This window comes from Dasypus novemcinctus, chromosome 11 (genome assembly GCF_030445035.2).
Source record: "Dasypus novemcinctus isolate mDasNov1 chromosome 11, mDasNov1.1.hap2, whole genome shotgun sequence".
NCBI lineage: Eukaryota > Metazoa > Chordata > Mammalia > Cingulata > Dasypodidae > Dasypus > Dasypus novemcinctus.
The window spans coordinates 53141589-53165588 of record NC_080683.1 but is presented as its reverse complement, the minus strand read 5'-3'; the positions used below and the strand labels follow the sequence as shown (position 1 = coordinate 53165588).

The 24000-nt window shown below is 38.5% G+C and overlaps 1 protein-coding gene across 4 annotated transcripts in view; it reads right to left on the bottom strand.

Annotated features, from left to right (window-relative positions):
- BCKDHB (branched chain keto acid dehydrogenase E1 subunit beta) overlaps nt 1-24000 on the bottom strand; it is a 355891-nt gene that overhangs the window by 238993 nt on the left and 92898 nt on the right. For all 4 annotated transcript variants that reach the window (XR_009187969.2, XR_009187968.2, XM_004450575.5 and 1 more), the window contains exons 7-8: nt 9324-9421; nt 8687-8797 (exon numbers count right to left, since the gene is read on the bottom strand). Coding sequence is in view for 2 of the 4 variants with exons in the window: in XM_004450575.5 (XP_004450632.1) it covers nt 8687-8797; nt 9324-9421 (209 nt within the window). In the remaining 2 variants the exon portion in view is untranslated. The remainder of the gene's footprint in view (nt 1-8686; nt 8798-9323; nt 9422-24000) is intronic.

Genomic DNA, 24000 nt, shown 5'->3' with positions numbered 1-24000 from the left:
CAAGGACAATTTTGGGGATTTGCTCTCCCAAATTCTAGCCACGATGGTTGGGTGAGTGATGGACTGTGCAGCCCCAATACTCCCATCTCCTCATCACCTTGTCCAATAAGAACAATACTACCTCCCCAGTGGGTGACTGCCACTCCACCACCTCTACCTACGATATTCCAGCATGACCAGGGAAAAAGGTGAGTGGAGTATGGTGGGTGACTATAGACTACTGGCTATTGAGTGTACAAGTAACCCCTTTGGCACCTGCAATCCCATATATTATAACTCTCCCAGAAGCCAATATGGCCTCCATCAGCATTTGGTCCTTTATACTGATGACATGCTCCTTTATATTGATGACATCACATTAGTGGGCAAGAGTGAGGGGAAACCATGCAGGGATTACACGTATTGGTGACTGGGTATTGTACGTATTCCTAAGTGGGTTTTGACAGTCCAATTGGGCCATAAATCCAAAAAAGTTATAAGGCCTAGCCCAGCAGGTCAACTTCTTAGGGAGCATGTGGGCCAAAGCCCAGTGCCAGATCTGGTACAGGACAAATTACTGTCCCTAAAGTCACCCACCTCCAAAAAAGAGGCCCAGCAGTTGGTTGGGCTATTTTCATACTGGTACTAGCATATTCCTCATCTTGGTATCCCCTTCACACCACTGGATCTGGTAACATGAAAAGCAGGTACTTTCCACTGGGAAACAGAAGAGGAGCAGGCCATGCAAGAGGTAAAAGTAGCTGTTTCTGCCTCCCAGCCCCAGAACTGTTGGAGCCTGGATCTCCATTCAAGCTACAGGTTCTGAAACCCAGACCCATGCTGACTGGTTGTAATTGTAATAAAAGGTCATGTCATGGACTCTAATCACCTGTGAGTTGATTGCATAGATGGCTGGTTACATCTACAATCAACTGAGGAGACTGCCATCAGCAGTGAGTAACATCCCATCTAATCAGCTGAAGGCCTTAAAAGGGAAGTGATTTCAGCATTCAGAGAGAATTCCTATCTCTACATCAGTATCTCATGGGGAAACTCATCAAGGACCTTCATCAGAGTCCCTGCCTAGCAGCCTACCCTACTGAATTTAGACTTCTGCATCCCCATGGTTGTGTGAGACAATTTCATAAAATCTCATACTATTCACAGATAACTCCCAACAGTTCTGTTTCCCTAGAGAACCCTAATACAATAAGTTACTACAAATAAGCTGAGAAAAGTGTCTCCCATGGTAGGTGGTTACATGACCACCCTGTAAGGACTAGTTGCTGCTACCCTCTCTTGTTTTCTACAGATTTGGTCCGGGGCAACTTGGAAAGAAAACACGTTTGTCCAACTGACCCAGCCCACCACAGAGACAGGGAACCTGACCAATTGCTGGATTTGCCATCCAACCCTCCTCTTTTGCCCTCTTTGCTAAGTCTGCATTGCAACTCAGGGAGTTGATTTCCCCGCCCGAATCGCAAATCAGAGAACATGTGCTGAATGATTTCAAACTTTTGAAGTTTGTTAAGTTTTTATTTATGGCTCAGAATTTGGTCAATTTTGACAAATTAGGGTAAGTTTATTAACTGTTGTTATATTACTTCTATATCTTCTATATAATATCTCCTCTATATTACTGAGTTCTTGTCTGCTTGTTTGATCACCTTTAAAAGAGGTGTCTCAGGAAGCAGATGTGGCTCAAGCAATGGAGCTCCAGCCTACCAAATGAGAGGTCCAGTTTTGGTACCTGGTGCCTCTTAGAAAAGATGAGCAGGGAAGCGGACTTGGCCCAATGGATAGGGCGTCTGACTACCACATGGGAGGTCCGCCATTCAAACCACGGGCCTCTTTGACCCATGTGGAGCTGGCCCATGAGCAGTGCTGATGTGCGTAAGGAGTGCCATGCCACGCAGGGGTGTCCCCCACATAGGGGTGCCCCACATGCAAGGAGCACGCCCCATAAGGAGAGCCGCCCAGCACGAAAAGAAGTGCAGCCTGCCCAGGAATGGCGCCGCACACACACAGAGCTGATACAGCAAGATGACGCAACAAAAAGAAACACAGATTCCCGGTGCTGCTGATAAGGACAGAAGCAGTCACAGAAGAACACACAGTGAAAGGACACAGAGAGCAGACAACTGGAGGGAGGGGGGCAAAGGGGAAGGGGAGAGAAATAAAAAATAAAATCTTTAAAAAAATAAAATAAAAAAGATGAGCAAAACAGCAAGCTGACACAACATGCTGGTGCAGTGAGCTGATGCAACAAGATAACACAACAAGAGACACAAGAAGGAGAACATAATGAAAGGCACAACAAAGCAGGGAGCAAAGGTAGCTCAAGCGATTAGGTGCCTCCCTCCCACATGGTAGGTGCTGGGCTCGGTTCCCGGTGCCTCCTAAAATGAAGAAGAGCACACAACAAACAGACACAGAGAGCGCAAACAACAAGGGGGGCTAGAAATAAATTAAATAAATAAATAAAAGGGATGTCTCAAAGTTTTCCACTGTGATTGTGCATACCTACTTCTTTTACTTTTGTGTTTTGTTTTATTTGTTTTTTGTTGTTGTTTTATATATTTTGAAGCTATGATATTGAAAAAATAGATTTAGGATTGTGATACATTCATGTGGATTAATGCCTTTGAAATATCCTTCTTTATTTCTAGTAATGCTTACTGTCTTAAAGCTTTATTTGATATTAGTTTAACTACATCAGTTTTCTTTATCCATCCCATTACTTTCAACCTTTCTGTGTCCTTATGTTTAAAGTGGGTCTCTTTTGAGCTTCATATGCTTGTTGTTTTTTAAGTGAAGTCAGGCAATCTTAGTATTTTCTAGGATAATTTAATCCATTTCAATTTAATTACTTATATAGTTGAGTTTTTATCTACTATACTATTTTCTATTGGTCCACCTATTTTTTTTTTATTTTTTTGAATTAATAGATCACAAGGAATGTTACATTAAACATTAAAAAAACAAAAAACATAAGAGGTTCCCATATAACCCATTCCCCACCACGTCATTTTTGTAAATTGTGTTTTTTTGAATATATATACATAACAAAAAAAAACCTGTTACACTAAAAAATATAAGAGGATCCTGTATACCCACCACCCCACCACCCCACCATCCCATTCCTCCCACACCGACAACCTCCCTCATCATTGTGGCATCCTCATCGCTCTCAGTGAACACATTTTGGGGGGCTGCTGCACTACACAGATGATAGTTTACCCTGTAGTTCGCACTCTCCCCCACTACATTCAGTGGGTTATGGCAGGATATATAAAGTCCAGCATCTGACCCTGCAATATCATTAAGGCAACTCAAAATCCCAAAAATACCCCCACATCACATCTCTTCTACCCTCTCCCTGCCCTCAGCAACTACTGTGGCCACTTTCTCCACCTCAATGCTAAAATTTCTTCTATTACTTGTCACAATAGTTTTATAGTAGAATATCAGTAAATCCACTCTAGTCCATATTTTATTCCTCCATTCTGTTTGTCCACCTATTCTTTTATACATATTTTCCTCCCTTCATCCTTCCTCCCTTCCTACATTCCTTTTTCCCTCCCTCCCTCCATTTTAATTTAGCCAAATACTTTTATCAATATATAGTTCCCTTATTAACTTTCTGGATATGGATTCCTTCATTATTCATTCAGTGGTTGCTCTAGAGAATACAACATTCATGACTGACGTATGATCTAATAAAAATGTTATACTTAATAATCTTTACATAGAACCACAGAATATCTTAACTCTACATAAGCCTTACCTGTTTACTGTACCATTGTCTTATATTTCAATTTCCAAATTGACTTAAAACACCACATATAATTTATATGACTTAAATTCCACAAAACATCATCAGTTCTGCTTTGTACAATCAATACAGAGTTATCGTATGCTCTCCTCATTTCCATATTTCCCTCTAGGATCCATATCCTTCTGTCTGTGGAATTCCCTTGTAATATTTCTTTTTGTGAAAATGTGACAGGGACAAATTCTCCCAATATGTTTGAAATAAACTGTTTTTATTTCATCATAATTTTAAAAGGATGTTTTCCCTGGGTATAAAAATCTAGGATGGCATATTCAACAATTTTTAAATGTCATCCCATTGTCATCTGGCTTTCATCACATCTACAGTAAATTCAGCTGGCAATTTTATTGTTCCTCTCTCTTGTGGTTACTATGATTTTTCTCTTGCTGCTTTTAAGATTTCCTTTTTATCTCTGATTATCAGCAGTTTGACCAGGATGTACATGGATATGATTTCTCTCAATTTCTCTTTCTTAGAGGTTCACAGTTTCTTGAATATGTCCGTTGATGTTCTGAAAGCTGCATAATTGTTTCTTTCAAAATTTTTTCTAACTAATGCTCTTTTTTCTCTCTGAAATTCAACTTGTATATATGATAGACCTTTTGACAGGATCCCAAATGTATTTGAGTCTCTTTTCTGTTTTTTTCTATATATATATATATATTCCCCAATTCTCTAGGGTAATTCTCCACTCTCCTACCTCTTTATCCAAACATGATCTCTTGTTTCTCTATATTCCAAAACATGATCATAAAGTTCTAGTCTGCTAACGCAGTATCTGGATCACTTGTGTTTCTTCTATTGCTTTTTTTTCTCTCTGGTTATTGATCAAATAGTCCTGTCTCTTCACATACTTAGTAAATGTAAATTGAACACTGGTTCACAGAAGTTCCAGATGATGGGAAGATACACCTGTTCTTCTGCTGGACAGATACAGCAGAGGGTAAATTAGATTAATCCAATAAGGAATTGGGAGGAGTAAAGGCTGTGTTGTGGAATGGAAAGATCTGGACTACTTTTGGTCTGTCTCTAATCAAAGATCTGACTCCACAGCTTTCAACTGAGAGCACCTCTCTCTTCAGCATCAAAGGATGGCTGGACTTTTCAGTTTTCAGCTTAGCTCTTCAGCCTCCCACTGTACACAGCTTTAATATTTGGCAAATATCTTGAGAGACTGACCAGCTGAGTGTTCAAGACCCCTAAAGTCTACGACTTTGTCATTAAAGCCCACAAAACATGGATTCTCTGTGCCTAGATTGTCAGATTCTAGTTCAAAACAAATTGGCAGGTCCCGGAAGTAGAAAACAGCACAAATAATCAATGTCAATTTATCACTCCTTTCAGGGCTTACAATTCTCATCTATTAATGTTCTTAGAACTCTTTGCCCACCATGCCCCAGGGTAGGTCTTCTAAGTACCTCAAATCAGGGGAATTTTTATTCTGTTTATAAGAGGCTTTCAACTTAGCTCTTAAGTACCCCATTCCATGCGGGTTCAAAATTGAGGGGAAAAACTGGGTGTGGCTGTTAGCCCCAGTTATTTCTCTAATTGTATCACTCTAGCCCTGAGCAATATTAAAAAACTCTGCTGCTTTCTCTGTCCTCAAGCAACTATACAGGTTTATAACTTCCAAACAATCCTTCAAGCTATAAACTAAAAATATGGCTATGTTTTCAAAACAGTACATTCCAATTACATTAACCACATCTTTAACTGTCCCAGGGACATTTTACTGTGCACAATATACTTATGTATGTGTTTAAGAAATAATTTTATCTTTAATTTTTTACCTTTCTTGATTAGGTATTTCATATAATACATATTGATATTAACACATAACTTATTCAGCTTAAAGATCTGATTTTGTTATCAGACAAAAAAACAACTGAAAAAATACTAACTAAAGGAAATGATAAATAAAAATGTTGACTTGCTAAAGAATAATGAGAAAGGTTTAACTGCATTAAAAAAAAAGCTCATTTTTATATGAATGTTTAGCTAATGGGTGCCCATTCTAAAAAATCACATCTGAATCCTAGAACAAAGCTAGGTATCCAATTATTTCTCTTTTACTACATGAAAGGAATACAGGAGATGTACCATCATCAGTGATGAAGATTTATAGACTCAAAGTAATCAAGAAATGACAATGTGGCTCGCACGGTCACAACCAGAGGGCTATAAACTAGAAGAAAAGAAAAAAAAACAAAAAACCATGATAAACGCATCCCAACACAAAACTAAAATAATGATGCTAAAAGTCAGAGGTATGATGCATCACTTTCTCATACTATAAACGTCTCTAAACTCCTCTTTCATCTTTTTCAGTAGAAAAGAGCCCTAAAAAAAACTGGAACTACATTCCAGAATTATACAAAAATGCAACTAGTAGATTAAATAAAAGACAACTATACATAAACTGATAAAGACATCAATATAAATAATTTCCCTCTTCATTCTTCCTTACCTCTCCTCTCTTCGATTTCATGGTTATCAATTTGTGGAGTTAATATATTTGTGTTTTAACATAAACTGTTACAACTCCCTTTCTCTGTACATAGAAAATATATAAATATGTGAAGTAAATTCTAAAAGTCCTTGCCCTGACCAAATATTACTACCTCCAACTGCCTCGTGATAAAACATCGTATCTCCACACAGAAGTACAATTCATACAAACACTAGAATAAGTGGGCAATAGGTGTTGCAAACAAGAAGCCTGCTCTGGTACAAAGACTATCAGTTCCAGTTAAACAATACTCTGTAACATTTAACTATTTGGAAGAAAACCCAGTGTCTGGATTGGTTTGACAATGCCAGCAAAAAGCATCAAATTATTATGTTCATGCAGTTACGAATAATTCAATCTGAAAAACTGTTCCAATTATGGTAACTAATAATATAAGGGCTGAGAATACTGCTGAAACAATTCATAACCATGTCAATCACTTAGTATCAAGCAGCACATCAATAGAAGCATTTATTATAACGAATCTTTTTTTTGGTTTTTCTTTATTTTTTTAATATTACATTCAAAAAATATGAGGTCCCCATATACCCCCCACCCCCTCAACCAACTCTTCCCCTCATAACAACAACCTCCTCAATCATCATGAGACATTCATTACATTTGGTGAATACATCTCTGAGCACCGCTGCACTTCATGGTCAATGGTCCACATCATAACCCACATTCTCCCACGTTTCACCCAGTGGTCCATGGGAGGACATACAATGTCTGGTAACTGTCCCTGCAGCATCACCCAGGACAACTCCAAGTCCCGAAAACGCCTCCACATCTCATCTCTTCCTCCCATTCCCTACCCCCTGCAGCCACCATGGCCACTTTCTACACACCAATACCACATTTTCTTCGATTACTATTCACAATAGTTTATGAATAGAGTATCAGTAAGTCCACTCTAATCCAAACTCTATTCCTCCATCCTGTGGACCTTGGAATGGTTGTGCCCACCCCACATCTATATCAAGAGGGGGCTTGGATTCCACATGGATGCTGGACACAATCCTCCTGCTTTCAGTTGTAGGCACTCTTGGTCGCATGGTGTGGTAGTTGACCTTCTTCAACTCCATGTTAGCTGAGTGGGGTAAGTCCAATAAACCAGAGTGTAGTAATTGCAAGTCTGTTGAGGCTCAGGGTCTGGCTATCACATGGTCAGTCCAGAAATTCAGGTCCCCTGGCTATATATTAAACCCCAGCACCAACTACAGTTCCGGTAAAAGTAACAGGAGAGGCTTGTGAACAAAGATCATATCTGAGTCCAGCTCCATCACACAGAAACACAATCTCCAAAGTAGGGCCAACTGACATGGCACTGAACTCCATCTGCCATGACCATAGAACCTGTGGGTCTCTGCAGCCCTCAGAATTTTAAATCTTCTAAGTTATAAAACAATCTTCACTTGAAAACATCTATGTTATACTTTATAGGAGTAGAATCTGCATATTATTTTAATATAACTAATCTAAGAAACTGCCTAGGAAAATCATGATAATGTCAAAGCTCTAAAAAATAGTAAATGTAAAATATCCTACATCTTAGAACTCAGCAGTACTGTAGTAGTACAGGAAGAAAAAAGCATAATACATGTACTTGTTATCTTGAACTTTAGTTAAGACCATCACACACACAAAAAAGCTTAACACCTTCCTTATATAACAATATGAGAATAAATGCACTTTAATTTATTCAAATATTAATGTGAAAGATATCAACTGCAGACAAATAAATGAAAATGAAACTATAGTCTTAAGAAGGGACTACATAAATTCTGTCAAGAGTAAGAACTAGGTCTGTCCAGTCATGCCAAAGCTCAAGAGGAAAATGTAAATCAGAGCAGCCAGAAAAAATACAACATAACAGCTGAACCACAAGTATTAAGGTCATAGAAAGAGTTATATTTTTAATTAATCACATCCATCTCTTTTGGAAAGAAGACAAATGAAAATACAGCTAAACCACTTACCTGATTCAATTAAACCAAGATATACAGATCATAACCAATAGAACCTTTAAAACACAGGTGACCTCTACATTCCTTATTTGCTCTACTCCAATACTCACACAACTCAACCTGAGCTAGCTGCATTAATGGCACTGTTTAGTAATATTTTAAACAGAGAGAACTAAGGGAGAAACAGAAACCCTAAAGTGATTTGTTTCCTTTAGCATCACCTCATTACATGGCATACATTCCTTTCATACTGCAAATTTTAAAATTTTAAATCAGTTAAAAATTTTCACAGATCTCCTTATTTCAAAACAATTCTTCAGAAATAATCCAATAAATTTGGCCCATGATTTGGAAGAAATGACACACATTCAATGATAAGATACATCATATTCATACCTTGCAAACTGTATCTACATCCCAAGGTATTATAGTCCTCAGGTCAATGATTTCACAAGACACACCAAGCTTTTCCTGTGCCATAGAGGCCACCTCTCGGATCACATGAACCTAACAGGAAGGGAAGAGACACACAGAATGACTACAGGGGTTTGCCTGGAAAACACAGTTGAATTTTAACATCAATAGAGATAGTGTTTCAAGTCAGAATTCTGAGATGAAGCCCCTGGATGGGTCTACTTGGCCAACAAAGTAATCACATGAGATGGCAGGAGCTGGGATTAAAAAGGAGATAGTGAGGTAAGTGCAGCAACAAGGAGTGAGGATATGTAATAAGTGCTTCTAAAGAAAGTGTAAAGAATACATTTTTGTAAAATGTATAAGGAATACATGTTTCTAAACCCACAACATATTTTTAATGACTTCACCATATGCTTATATATTTTAATATGATTGACTAGGCACCCCCTTTATCAGAAATCAGTACCAGGTGCATATGTAGCACAAAAGCTAAGCAGAGTTCCTTTGAGAAATAAAGAAAACATCATTTTCAATTCTTCAGCAGAGTATCATGGTTAAAAAGTGAGAGCTTCCAAGGATAATGTGAACATTAACAATTGGGATAAATGCTACTGACCTGAGTGCCCCAGGCAACTAGAGTAACATCACTCCCTTCCTGTATGACTTCAGCCTGGGACAGTGGGATGTAGTATGGTTCTACAGGAACCTGTTCCACTAAATACATAACAAGAAGAAAAATGAAAGGTTAATTATTTTTTTCTCATGTAACATTTGTGCATAAAAGAATATTAAGAACTTCACTGTAGCTTTATTTTATTTGTTCTTCCCCCAATTCTAAAAGTTACTCCTAAAAGATATAGTATTTGTTATACAGTGTCATGGCATTATTATACAGATGAATAAGCACAGTGCAAGTGTATAAAACATATCTGCTATCCTGGAACAAAAAATAAGGACTTTAAGTAAGATCTAAGGAAATCTGAATAAAGTATGGACTTTAGGCAACATAATGGATAAATATTGATTAATTAATTAATAACAAATGTACTATACTAATGTAAAATGTCAATAATAGGGGAACCTGGGTGTAGTGTATGTAAGAACTCTCTGTGCTACTATCTTTGTAATTCATCTGTAAATCTAAAACTGTTCCAAAAGTAACAAATGTATGATTTTTTAAATAGATCTGATAAAACTAGTTAGAATGAAATAAGCTCTCAGAAAGTTTTCTATCAAGGAATAAGTTTATGGAGGGGGAAAAAAACACATAGTAGGTCCAAATTTTAAAGCACGTTTTATTTTTGCACCTTGCATCTAAGAATACTCATCAACTACAGCAGCTGACACTACCTTAATTTTCAAAGTCAAATACTTTGAAAACTAAGTTTTCATAGATTTCAAAGAGAAAAAAACAAACTGGCTCCAACAAAACAAAAAGAGTAAGCAACTGATAACCCAGAAAACTGTTTTATGATGTATCCACCCAACCAAATATATACAATATAGACTTCACTGAATCCTAGAGGAAATCATGTGAATTTTCAAAGGAAATTGAGTAGAGAGTAGACAAAATTACCCAATTATTTTGGGAAGACTCCTTGAATACTTACATGAGAGCAGGATAATAGTGGAAATGTTGGGGAAAAATTTTTCCCTTTTTTTCCCTTTCATTTTCCCCATGGTCTTTCATCAATTTTAAATAATTTTAAAATGGCATTGTTATATCCATTTTTAAAAAAAATCAAATAGTACAGATTAGCAAATAAAAGTTAAAGGTTTTCTCTGCTCCCCAATCAGCTCTTCCAACTCCACATCCCCAAAGTAATTGACGTTAACAATTTCAAGGGTGTCAGAAGTGGATGGAGGGAAACGGACTTGGCCCAGTGGTTAGGGCATTCGTCTACCACAGGGGAGGTCCGCGGTTCAAACCCCGGGCCTCCTTGACCCGTGTGGAGCTGGCCCATGCACAGTGCTGATGCGCGCAAGGAGTGCCCTGCCACGCAGGGGTGTCCCCCGTGTAGGGGAGCCCCAAGTGCAAGGAGTGCACCCTATAAGGAGAGCCGCCCAGCGCGAAAGAAAGTGCAGCCTGCCCAGGAATGACGCCGCCCACACTTCCCGTGCTGCAGACGACAACAGAAGCGGACAAAGAAACAAGATGCAGCAAATAGACACAGAGAACAGACAACTGGGGGGGGGGGATTAAATAAATAAATCTTTAAAATAAAATAAAAAAAAAAGAAGTGGATGGATCTCATTCTTTCTGGTATCTAAGCTCCTGAATCCTCTTCATATATTTAGTAAATCTACCACCTTATGAGGAAGGGCCCTTCATCTATATTCAGGCGAGTTCCACACACTTTCTTGGCCTCTCTTGCAGCAAAGGCATTAGCAGCAAAGGCATTAACACCAGGACTCGGCCAATCAAATGTAACACACCAAACTCTGTATTGAAATCTGATGACACAAAAGAGCAACTGTTTGGAATCTGTTCCAGAGTACTGTTGATAGTGGAGGCACACCCAATATCTGGCTCAGTGGTATCAATGATTCAAACTGAGCGCCCACTGACAACTGCTGGGGTCTTTTAGAACCAGTTATGCAATGGGATTAAAAATATGGCCTCTAAGCCTGGATCTCAAGCAATCCAGAGATCTGTGAGCTATTTATTATACTCAACAAATCTTTTCTACTTATACTAGCCAGAGTTGCTTTCAATTGCTTGACAATGTTCATTTGTAAAGAACCGCAATTAAGTATTTTTTCAGGTATTTGCAATATGTAAGTATCCATATGCACACACAAATGTAAATCTTTTTTTCTCTTTACAAATTGAATCATTGTGTTCAGAACCTTTCTACAATCTACATCTTCTTTACTTAATACATATTGGCCATGTTTTCATGTCAAAATATAGTTTGTTTAAATCATACTTACAAGTACTATCAGGTTTAATGATACTGTTATCAGTAATGTGGTAAAGGATTTTACTACTGGTATTTTTGTATACTTCCAATCCAATAACATTCCTATAACCAGTGCCCATGAGAGCGGACTATTTTTTAAATGATAAATATGATTGTATTAGTCAGCTGATGCGAAGTACCAGAACTCTGTTGGCTTTAATAAAGGATATTTATTTACGGTAGAAGCTTACAGTCACAAGGTTCTAAACAGTACAACTCAAGGTAACATAAGAGGTACTTTCTCACCCAAAGTCATTTGCTAAGTGTGATGCAAGATGCTGGGCAATATCTGTGAGGGTTCAGTATTTCTTCTTCCTCTTAAAGCTCCACGGTCCCAGCTTCTGATATCAGCTCTAGGCTGGCAAAAGACTCATCTCTCTTCCCGGGGCTCATTTCTTTCCGAACTCAGCTGCTCTTTTCTCTTCACAAAGTCAACTGTAGATTTTCAAGCTCATCTCTCTTCCCCGGACCTCTGCCATGTCTAATGAGCTGTCTCCCTTCCTCTGTGTTCTTCTTCTCTGTGTCTGCTTCTCTGTGTATCTACTTCCACGTGACAGTCTGTTTTATCAGCCCCCCGGGGGGGCTGGGACTCAATGCTGAGTCATACTCTAATGACATGGTTGAATCAAAGCCCTAATCTTAACTTAATTTAATCAGACATCTCAGCTGCATCTAATACAATCAAAAGGTTACCACACCCAGAGGAACACACTAGTTTATAAACCTACGTTCTCTTTTTGAAATTCATAAATAATCTCAAACTGCCACAATGACTAAATAAAGAAGAAAAATAAAATGGTAAAACCTATATAACTACTTTTGAGGGTAAATCTCTAAGCAGAAAACAAGTATTAAGCTGACTAATAAATCTGAAACAAAACAGTGTTGGAAAACTTACAAGCATAGCATCTTTTAAGTTTTTCATTAGCACACAAACTCTGTGTTGAGTCAGATACTTCCACTGTCTAAACCTAGGGTAGACAAGCAACAGCCGGCAAGTAAAATTTTTGTGAAAAAAAGTTTTATTGGAACACAGTCATACCCATTCATTTACATATTCTCTATGACTCCTTTCACCCAACAACAGCAAGGCTGAATAGTTGCAACAGAGCTGGTATACAGACTGCAGGCCTAAGATAGTCGCTATCTGTCCTTCTATAGGAAAAGTTTGCCAACCCTAATTCTAAACAATGCTGTTGGAGATTAATTCCAGTCCATTCAGCTTAAATCCAGAATGAGATAGAAAGATGGATGGATGGATAATGGATGGATATACGGTTGGGTGGATGATGGACAGATGAACAGAAAGACAGGCATATTAACTGGGGTAGTATATATTCAACTGCGGTAGTATATATTTTACTTAGCAGATCTCTACCTGCTAAAACAAAATAAGGGTCAAGAACAACACTGACAAACTCTGGTAAACATGCTGAAAGTAGCACACGGACTCTTTAGCATCATCAACTCCTCTTTTCCCTGGCAACAAGATCTGCGTGCCAGGAGACAATACTTTTAAAGCCAGTACACATTCTATCTTGCTTGTGAGTCATTGGCTGCCATTTAAGAGTCCTGCCTTTCTGCCCTGTAAATCAGTTGCCAACTGGTGATTAGCAAATCCTTGAAACACACAACACTAAGGGCTGGTACACCAAAACAAATGGGTTGGTATCCTGGTCCATTTCCTTTGAAAAGTTGCCAGTGAGTGACTAACTGCATCAATGTATTAAATAAATTACCAGAAATAAAAAGAACTGTTTTTTAACAATTAAGGGACAACATACCAAACGAAGCTTTATACACTACCAAAAATTATTATGCCGAGAATTAGATTCAGAAAGTCATATAAACAAAGACAAACAAAAGAAATGCTTCTTAGATTTGCATAAATTTATTTCTGTGAACAAAGAATAATACAATTTTAATATGTTCATTTATTTAAACTTAGGCAAAACAAGTCACCTGGAGAGCAAGCTATATTCACAGATACTTTTTAGTTATATTAATTTAGAAGATACTCATTTCAAGAGAAGGTTATTCCAAATCAGCATTCAAGGCTATGTGCTTTTCGAAAGAGCAGTTGACAGGATTTGGAGCACAGATTTTCATATTACAGATTCCAATTTTCACAGCAGTGGGATGAATAGAGATCACTCCATTTTACCACATGGTGATAACATTCAAATCTTAGCACTAATAAGCATTCCACAAAGAAATCCTTCAGTATAAGATGTATGTATGATTTAGGAAAATAAGAAATCCTTCCAAGACCAAAACAAAAAAGGACACAATTGTTTGTTTAAATATCATAGATTTTTTTTAAACTTTTTATTTTGAAATAATTTAAGACTTATAGACAGTTGCAAAAGTAATACAAATACCATACAGAGAACTCAAATATCCAGATACCCATATCCACCAATTTTAACATTTTGTCATTTTGTCATACCATTCTACCTACCAACATATGTACCTACCTATTTTCCATATACCCAAGAACAGATTGCACACATCATACTCCTTGAATACTAAAACTTCAATGGATATTTCCTACAAATAAGGATACTCACGCAATCACCTTAGGTGCAGTTATCAAGTTCAAGAAACTTAAGTTTTATATCAACATTATATCTCTTATATCAAAGAGAGCCACCATATTTGATTCTATCATGTAAGAGAAAGGACTCATTTCACCCGCAGCTGAGCTGCAAGGAGAGAAGCCCCCAAGAGGCTCAAAGAGCTGAGGCCCAGGGAGATATGAGCCATCTGACTGATAGCTTGCAGCAGAACTTGGGAAGAAAGTAGAGCAGTCAAGACTGATAGAGGAAGACAAGAAAGAGACAAGACCTATGCATGGTTGCTCACAGCTGAGCTCTGGGAGCTGGGCTCCAAGAGACAGTGAGCCCAGAGAAGAAGGCTGAGACCTCCGCAGAGATGGGCAGCCATCTTGCTTCACCAGGAGGCAGGTGACTTTGGTAAGACAGCACCTCTTATGGTGCCTTGAGTTGGACTTTGCACGGCCTTGGAAATGTAAGCTTTTACCCCCAAATAAATCCCTTTTATAAAAGCCATCTCATTTCTGGTAATATGCATCAGCAGCCCTTTGAAAAACTAAAACACCATCTCAACAAACTCCCCCCCAAAAGAATACCATTCAGTGGGATCACATTCACAGTGTTACACTACCTTCACAACCATCCATGACTAGAACTTACCCTTCACCCCATATAAAAGCCCCATATTCATTTTGTATTAACTCCCCATCAATTAATTAATTCCTACCCCCTACCCCTTTGTAACACATACTCTTAATTTCTGTCTCTATGAGTTGTCATATTCTGTGATATTTTCTTCATGGTTACCATGGGGCTTAAATTTAACATCCTAAATCTAAAACAATCTCATCAGTTTTGATACCAACTTATCTCCAATAGCATACATAAACTATATTCCTAAACCCCTTCATCTCCCCACCTTTATGTAATTCTTGTTGAAAATTACATATTTATACATTGAGTCTAAAACCACTGATTTATCACAACATTTTATGCATTTCCCTTTTAGATCCTTCAGGAAGTAAAAAGTGCAGCTACAAATCAAAATCATAACAGTACTGGTATTTATAGTTATCCATATCATTACCTTTATTGGAGAATTTTATTTCTTCATGTGACTTCAGTCAATTGTCTAGTGTCCTTTCCTTTCAATCTGCAGAACTTCCTTTTGTATTTCTTGTAGGGCCAGTCTAGTGGTGACAAAGTGCCTCAGCTTTTGTTTATCTAGGAATATCTTAATCCTGCCTTGATTTTTAAAGATAATTTTGCAGAACAATGAAATCCTGGTTGGCAATTTTTGCTTTCAGCCCTTAAAACATACCATCCCACTGCCTTCTTGCCTCCAGGGCCTCTGATGAAAAATCAGTACTTAGTCTTACAGAGACTCCCTTGTATGTGACATGATGTTTCTCTCTTGCGGCTTTCAGAATTCTCTCTTTATCTTTGGCATTCAACAGTTGGATTTTAACGTGGTGTGGTGCAGGTCTTTTGGAGTTCACTGGGCATCATGGATGTGTACATTTATTGTTTTGATTAAATTTGGGAAGTTTTCTTCTGGGACTTCCACAATGAGTATATTGGTATACTTGATGGTGTCCTATAGATTGCTCAGTCTGTTTGCTTGTCTTCATTCTTTCTTCTCTTCCTCAGACTGAATGATTTCAATTGTCTCATCTTCATGCTTCAAGTGTACTGATTCTTTTGTCTACCAACTCCCACTATTGAACCTCTCCAGGGATTTTTAATTTTTGTTACTCTGGTCATCTGCTTTCTTTGGCTCTTTTTCATATTTCCATCTTGATATTCTCTTTGTATTCATCTTAATGTTTTCTTGATTTCCTTTAGTTCTTTGTTCATGTTTTATTTGAGCTCTTGGAACATATTTAGAACCAATTTTTTCCCCAAGAAACCACATTTTATTTGGCATTCCAGGAATTTCCAAGAAAATGAACAAGGTATTTAGAAATTATTTTCATGAATATGTATTCTAGTGCTTTATTTTCACTGGTTTAATGACATTTTCCTTGATGCCTACAGTTATGACATATCTCCATTTTCAATGTCATTTTTTATTCAATATAATTCTATTTTCTTTATTTCTAGTTTAATTGAAAATTCCTTACCAATAACGAAGTAACCTTCTTCTAATGGCCGTAACACTACTGGCACCTGGACAAAGGTAATAGAATCCATAAGCTCATAAACTTTTGGACATGAACCCAACAGACTTGTTAGGAGTAGATGATACATGCTTACTTTCAAAAAAGAGTAGAGAAGTACAGCTTCTTGACTATAGATGAGTAATCAGGTTACAAATATATTCAGCTGAAGAATATACAACAAAGTAGATGGCTTCAAACAACAGGAACTAATTTTCTCACAGTTCTGGAAGCCAGAAGTCTAAAGTCAAGGTTCCATGCTTCCCCTAAGTCTATAAGGAAGAATTTGTTCTATGCCTTTCTTGCAGCTTCTGGTGGTGGCTTGCTGGCAATCCATACCATTCTCTGCCTCAGTTGACACATGTGGTTTCTCCTCTGTCTGTCTCTCTGTGTCCACATTTCCTTCTTTTATGAAGAACACTAGTCATACTGGATTAAAGACCTACCCTATTCCAATATAACCTCATTTTAACTTGCTTAATTCCATCCATAACAACTCTATTTCCAAATAATGTCACATTCTGAAGTACTGGGGAGTAGGACCTCAACGTATGTTTTTGGAGATACAATTTAATCTGTAATACTCCATGTCAAGAGCTCATAGAAAAATCCAATGCTATATGAGCCATCACACAGTTCACACTCATCACAGGCAGCTACCATGATTGCATTTACTTTTCATCAGCTCAGGGGTGAGAAAGTAGAAAGCAAAAAAATGAAGTTGAAAACATGTACTTTGGCAAGTAGAGAGCATAGCAAAGAGGACTGGCATGGTAGAGATTTGGAGTTTATTTTTTCTTTTGGGAGGAGGATTTATCTGTTTGAATCAAAGGGTAGAGCAGCAGTTCTCAATATTCACTGTGTTTCAGAATCCCCAGAGATTCTGATTCATTAAGTCCTGGAAAAGATCCAGAAGTCTGCATTTTATTCAGCATCCTGGCTTATTTTGAAGCAGATTTTCTAAGGATTACACTATAAATAATAAAGATTTTAAAAGAATAAATAGAAATCCAAGTGGCAACAATTTTTTCTGATGAAACTGAAGAGACTCCAGCAGATAGATGGATTTTAGCATCTCTGTTGTGTACATTTCTAAGCAGCACTGCAATTAGAGGTAAAGCTGACAAATTTCTGGATGGATCTCACCATCTTCTGGATCCGAGATGGCTGCAAGTTTTTGGTGTGCCTGATGGGCCATTTCATAACCCCTGGTTCTTGGCTTTTATGTTTCTGCTCAGACTGAGGGGCAGCTGACTGAGACATCCCCAATAGAAATGACCAACTCTCAGTAGAGGGCCACTTGCGTGTTGAACTCACAGACAAGCATCTTGCAGTTATCCAGGGCTCACTGGGTTTTGTGGGCACGCTCAGAGTCATTACCCCTGCACTCCTAGGACGATTTTTAAAAAATCTTTGTCTGCAGGCAGAGTACTAACTTCAGTCATTCTTTGACCCACTGCCGTCAAAGATCCTCTCCTGTCCTTAAGTCCCAATAAAGCTTATGCCTGATTAAATGCCAGGTTTTTGGGTTTTTTTGTTCTTGCAGCCACACCAATACTCATGCCCTGCAGGAGTTGGATTATAACAGTTGGCAAGCCACAAGTCAGGAGACCCAAGGACCACTGGCAATAGTGGGCATGAGTAAGGGAAAGGAGAATCCACGGGGAAAATCTTGGGTTGGCTTGTAATGTCCATGTAGGGAGGGGTGGCTGCCCTCCTGGATGAGTAGGGACCAAGAGAATATGGGGTTGCCCACTTGCTTGAATGTTGTGGAACTCTGCAGAGTAGGGGGACACCCCGAAAATGGTGATGGACGTAGCAGTTAACTGAGATAGGAAAAATATTCTACCAGCAACTCTGCAAAAGCCCTGCTCCCTGGATGGTGTGACTATGGGCTAGTAGGGACTGACAGGATTAGTTTAGCTGCTGAAGAAGTAGAAAAATTTCAGCAATTAATGTTCTCTGTTCTGCTTCCATGTTAATTCTAATTAGATCTGGACAGCCACATTAATAAAACTGGTACTATTAAAATTTAATAACTTTGAACTGGACAACTCTATGAAAAGAAAATGGGAAAAAAATCCTAACAGCTTTTGTAACCCTGCAACTAAAACTATATTACAAAACTGAAAGCTCATATGCCATTCCCTAGTAAGGGACCATGAAATTATATTGGGCTTCAAATTTCGGGGAGTTCTGGACCACAGAGTGTTTCAACAATGGCAATGGAGGGATACTGGTATGGGGTACCAATGACAGGTGATATATGGCTGACAGGGAGCTGTACAGAACATATGTCCAGGGTGCATGGTAATGTTTGGATATACTCATAGTGGTAACAATTAAAAACCACAGTAGGGGGGGTACTGGGTTCCTGGCCAGTGGTGCTCTGTCGTGGTCCCTAGGGGAGCAGCGACAGTCTCCCAGGTACAGTGGCGGGGACCGGGAGGGAGTGAGGGTTCAACAGTGAGCCCCTGATGCTAATGACTATGCTTGTGAGCTGATAAACCCAAAATAAGAACAAGGCCTAGAACAACTTTGTGCCTGGGAATTTCCTCCTGTCAGCCTTCATGTTACTCAAATGTGACCAGTCTCGAAGCCAAACTCAGCATGTAAATGCAATGCCTTCCCCCCAGCGTGGGACATGACACCCGGGGATGAGCCTCCCTGGCACCGAGGGACCACTATCAACTACCAACTGATGATGCAACTGGAAAATGACCTTATACGGAAGGTTCAATGCGGATCAGCAGAATATCCATGTCTACATAAAATACCATGACTTTAAAATGCTGTTTGACCTAAAGTAAGGGGGAAATGGAAAGGAGAAATGAGTTTATATGGCTACGAGTTTCTAAAAAAGAGTCTGGAGGCTGGCAGAAGGTTTGCCCTCATGCACAACTGAGCAGAGTCAGAGAGACAGATAAAGCAGATACAACCCCCAGATATTGGTTCCTTTGAGGGCTAAAGAGACCCATGGGAGTTATGGTCATGGCCGATGGGGTTAACTACCAGGGCAGATGGCCCCTCTTTGGAAATGGTGTTTATGTGTGATGAATCTGGACTCAGATGGGATCTCCCTTCATAAGACTTTCATGCCAATGTGCTGGAGGTGCAGTTAATGTTGGGGTTTAAGATATATTTAGGGGATTTGAATCTCTGGACTGACAATGTGATAGCCAGATCCTGAGCCTCAACAGACTCCAGCACCTACAATCTGATTTATTGGACTTACCACACTCAGCTAAGATGGAGGTGAAGAAGGACAACCACCACACCATGGAGCCTAGAGTGATTACAACTGAAAATGGGAGGATTGCATCCAGCATCCAGGTGGAATCTGACCCTCCTCTTGACATAGAGGTGCAATGGACACAACCAATCCAATGTCCACATAGAAGAGGTGGCATTGGAATGGGAAAAGTGGACATACTGGACGAAGGGTATGGGGAAAGGCAGGAAGAGATGAGAGGTGGAGGCGTCTTTGGGACATGGAGCTGCCCTGGATGGTACTTCAGAGGCAATCACCGGACATTGTAAATCCTCACAGGGCCCACTGGATGGAATGGAGAAGAGTATGGGCTATGATGTGAACCAATGTATATGAGGTGCAGAGGTGCCCAAAGATGTACTTACCAAATCCAATGGATATGTCATGATGATGGGAACGAGTGTTGTTGGGGGGGGGGGAGAGGGGGTGTGGGGGGATGGGGTTGAATGGGACCGCACATATATATTTTTAATGTAATATTATTACAAAGTCAATAAAAAATAAAAAAATTTAAAAAAAAAAAACTGAAAGCTCATAATATCTGCGTAAACTGTGGAAGAGTTTAAATGGAATACTATTTTGACAATGTTTTAAGTTTTAGTCACATTTTATTTTGATCAGATTTTTATCAAGGTGTTAAAATGAACTTTCAGTTTTGAATCAATAGCTTACTCCTGAACTTCAAGTTTGTCTAAGCGTACTCCTGAAGAGTAATCCAGACTATTTAAGCGTTTAATGTCTGTCTGTCTAAACGCTAAATTAGTGCTTAATTACACTTATACTGCTCAAGTATTCCTAACTGGTTGTTGGTTACTAATAAAAGTGTTTCCAAGAATGAACTTGCATATTACAGGTAACACTGATTCCAGAGGAGATCTTAAAATCAGTAAAACTAAGAGATGTGAAATGATGGAGAGCTTGGAGACAACCATACCAAAGGAGTAAGAATTATGAGTCAAATGAGTGAGTTTTATGTTTCTGTTGGTCTGTCTTAATTCCTTTTGTGTTTGTCTAATTGTTCAGTGTATATTTTCATACCTCCAGATGGTAATATTAAATTAATAAATGAAAATTCTTAAAAGAGCTCTATTTAAATGGCCAAAAATTAAATAAGCACTTACATTGATAAATGAATACTCCTGGAGTCCAAAACAGAAAAGCCAAACAGGACAAAAAGTCACATAAAATCTGAATAAAGAAATTATTTAAAGGAAAAACACTAAAAAGTATATCCTGAATTATCCCAAAATTGTTCTATAGCCTATCCTATCCCCAGGGCCTTCTCTTAACCTTGACTGAATCCCAGTAAAACTGGTTTTAAAAACTAAGGAGAGGCGGTGGATTTGGTCCAGTGGTTAGGGCATCCATCTACCACATGGGAGGTCCACGGTTCAAACCCTGGGCCTCCTTGACCCGTGTGGAGCTGGCCCCTGTGCAGTGCTGATGCGCGCAAGGAGTGCCATGCCACGTAGGGGTGCCCCCCAAGTAGGGGAGCCCCACGCGCAAGGAATGCGCCTGTAAGGAGAGCCACTCAGCACGAAAGAAAGTATAGCCTGCCCAGGAATGGTGCCGCACACACGGAGTGCTGACACAACAAGATAACGCAACAAAAAGAAACACAGATTCCTCTGCCGCTGACAACAGAAGCGGACAAAGAAGAAGATGCAGCAAATAGACATAGAGAACAGACAACCAGGGTGGGGGGGGGAAGGAGAGAGAAATAAATAAATCTTTTTAAAAATTAAAAAATTAAAAAATTTAAAAAACTAAGGAGATGGGCTGGGTGTGTAAAGATAAGGGAGATGTGAGTTTAGCCTAGAATTCTGTCAACCAGGCCTGAAAATTAAAATGATAGGGACGGAGGGGATATTACAGAATAAACCTTGTTTTATATAGTCTGTCCTGTAATTCCCCAATTAAATTTTAACATCTTTTGAGATGACAGTAATAATTCAAGTATCAAATTTCAGTAAGTAAAGGAAAAAATCCTTGATAGCTATGAAAAGATCTTTTCTAAATAATGATTAAAACAAATTAAGCAATTCTAATTATCCCAGAAGCTGGCAGTCAGTATGCTTTTAAGGTTATTCACAACTTTAGAATTTCATTAAAGAAAAAAGAGGTTTTAGTCTCCTGTGGAGGAAGAAGAAAAAAGAACATTTCTTGCATAAACTATAATTGTTTCAATTTTATTTAGCTTGGGTAAAATCTCCCTAGGTTTACAGGACACTAATGAAAAAAAGTAACATTATATTTATTAAATCTTTAAGATGATGAAAACTAAGTTTTTGGCTAATGAAATTATTACAAACCTCTTTTTTTTTTAAATTGATTTTACCTAAATTGAAATTAATAGGTTTTTTTTTCTTCATAGAACAGAAGGAGGGATACGAGACTGATGGTTTGTGGAAGTGAATCCATAGCCAATGCTTACTAAAATTTGGTAAGTTTGTTTAAGGGAAAATATGCTTTGTCCTAAAATAAGATGGCTGGTTTTCATTTAAATAAGGGTGGAAATATGTAAAACAATGCCTAAATGAATACAGAAAAGTTGTAGAAGATATTGTAGAATGTAGTATTAAGTAAGGGAATATGTTTTGTAAGGTAAATTTTGTCTTCAGATGAAGTAACTATAGTCCATGTGGTTAAAGATAGTTATGTAAAGTTTGTAAAAACATTTTCTAAACTGAAATATTTAAATGACCAATGCCAGGAAGTCATTAATAAATAGAAACCTAAAATGATATTGATAACAAAAAGTAATCTCATGACATGGAAACCTGTCAGAGGCCACCTCAATCCACACATTAAAGTGGTGCTGGTGGGGGGAGGAGATAATATTGATCCCACTGGGAATCTTAAAAATTTTCATAAAATAATGGAGAAAGTCATTTTTCCTGTATTGCTAAAATAAAACACCTGTTAATTAATGTAATCATGGGTACAGGTATAAAACTAGAAAGTACTAAAAACAGTTAAGTTCATTTAATATGTTATAGATTACATTCAAAGTATTTAGAAAGTATATGTAAATTAAAGGAAATAGACTTCAGTATTGTCAAACTCTGTTGTGCATTGAAGCCTGGCCCCCTATCCTTGCATGCTGCCTTTCCATTTGAGTTATTGGCTACAATGGCCATTAAGACTCCTAAACCAATGAAAATATCTACCACATCTCTGGTTATGCTCCTGGAGTGGATGGAGAATACGTCACAGTTTGAGACTCCTGCAGCACCTGGTGATGGCTCAATATGGACAGATTTACAATAGACATTGTCTTCAAACCATTTCTGTTACATAGTGTCAAAGGGTGCTATGCACCAGGCTGGTGAAACATTGGAGCTTCCCTCCAAGGGTCAAAGGTGCTGCAGCGTGCTGGCTATGTGAAGGATATACCAAGTGGAGCAATAATTACCAAAGTAATGTGAGTAGAACCTAAGCAGACACAACTGGCATTATGGCCTACTCCCATGTATGGGACAACATGTATGGTATTGCAAACCTGGATCTTAGATCCATTAAATGCAGCTCAAAGAGTAACTTGTGCATTGATTAGTGTATTGATTACTATTAAGTGCAGTACCTATATACCTGATGAATATGATAATATAGCTTCTATCCTAGATCATATGCAGAGGGGTATTGAAAATGTTAAAAGTCTTGGTAAACTTAATTCATTTCCTAAGTAATTAATGAATGTGCCTATAATATAAAAGAATGGTCCTCTTAAGTATTGTCTTTATTTTGCTTGCCATATGCTTATCGTGTTGTTCCCTATATTCTCTGTGCGTTATGTCTAGGGCAGTGCCTCTCCTCTTACCTCTCCTGGCTATCCTAGGCATAACCAACACTGTGGGAACTGGGGGTAGCAGTTTCCTAGTCAGCATTTGAAACTTACGAGATCAAGCCAATCAACATCTGGAGGATGCAGCCTCTGGTGGCACCTAGTCTTTCTCATTCCCATGGTTCAGTATGTCATAGCTGGCCCCCTTCTGGGGGCCACTTACCACCATTTTCTTTATTCTTTTACTACGTTTATTTCTTTCAGAATCAATGCCTTCCAGAACAAGATATAAGTAAGGCGGGGATTTGATCTAATTTCAACCATGGTGCCACACTTGCCTTCCCTCAACCTGAAAAGAATAGCCAGAGAGTTTCACACCTGATCAGGCAGGTTCTACTGCCCCTAACCAACAGGAAGCAGCTACAGAAAAATGACCATTGCCTTTCAGCTCCCTGTTAAAATAAGGGTACAAACTCTCTGAGGTGGAAGTTTAAGCAGGTAAGTACAGGAAACAGGAAAGGTGGTTGGTCAGAATAAAATCCACCAAAGACCCTGGTCACC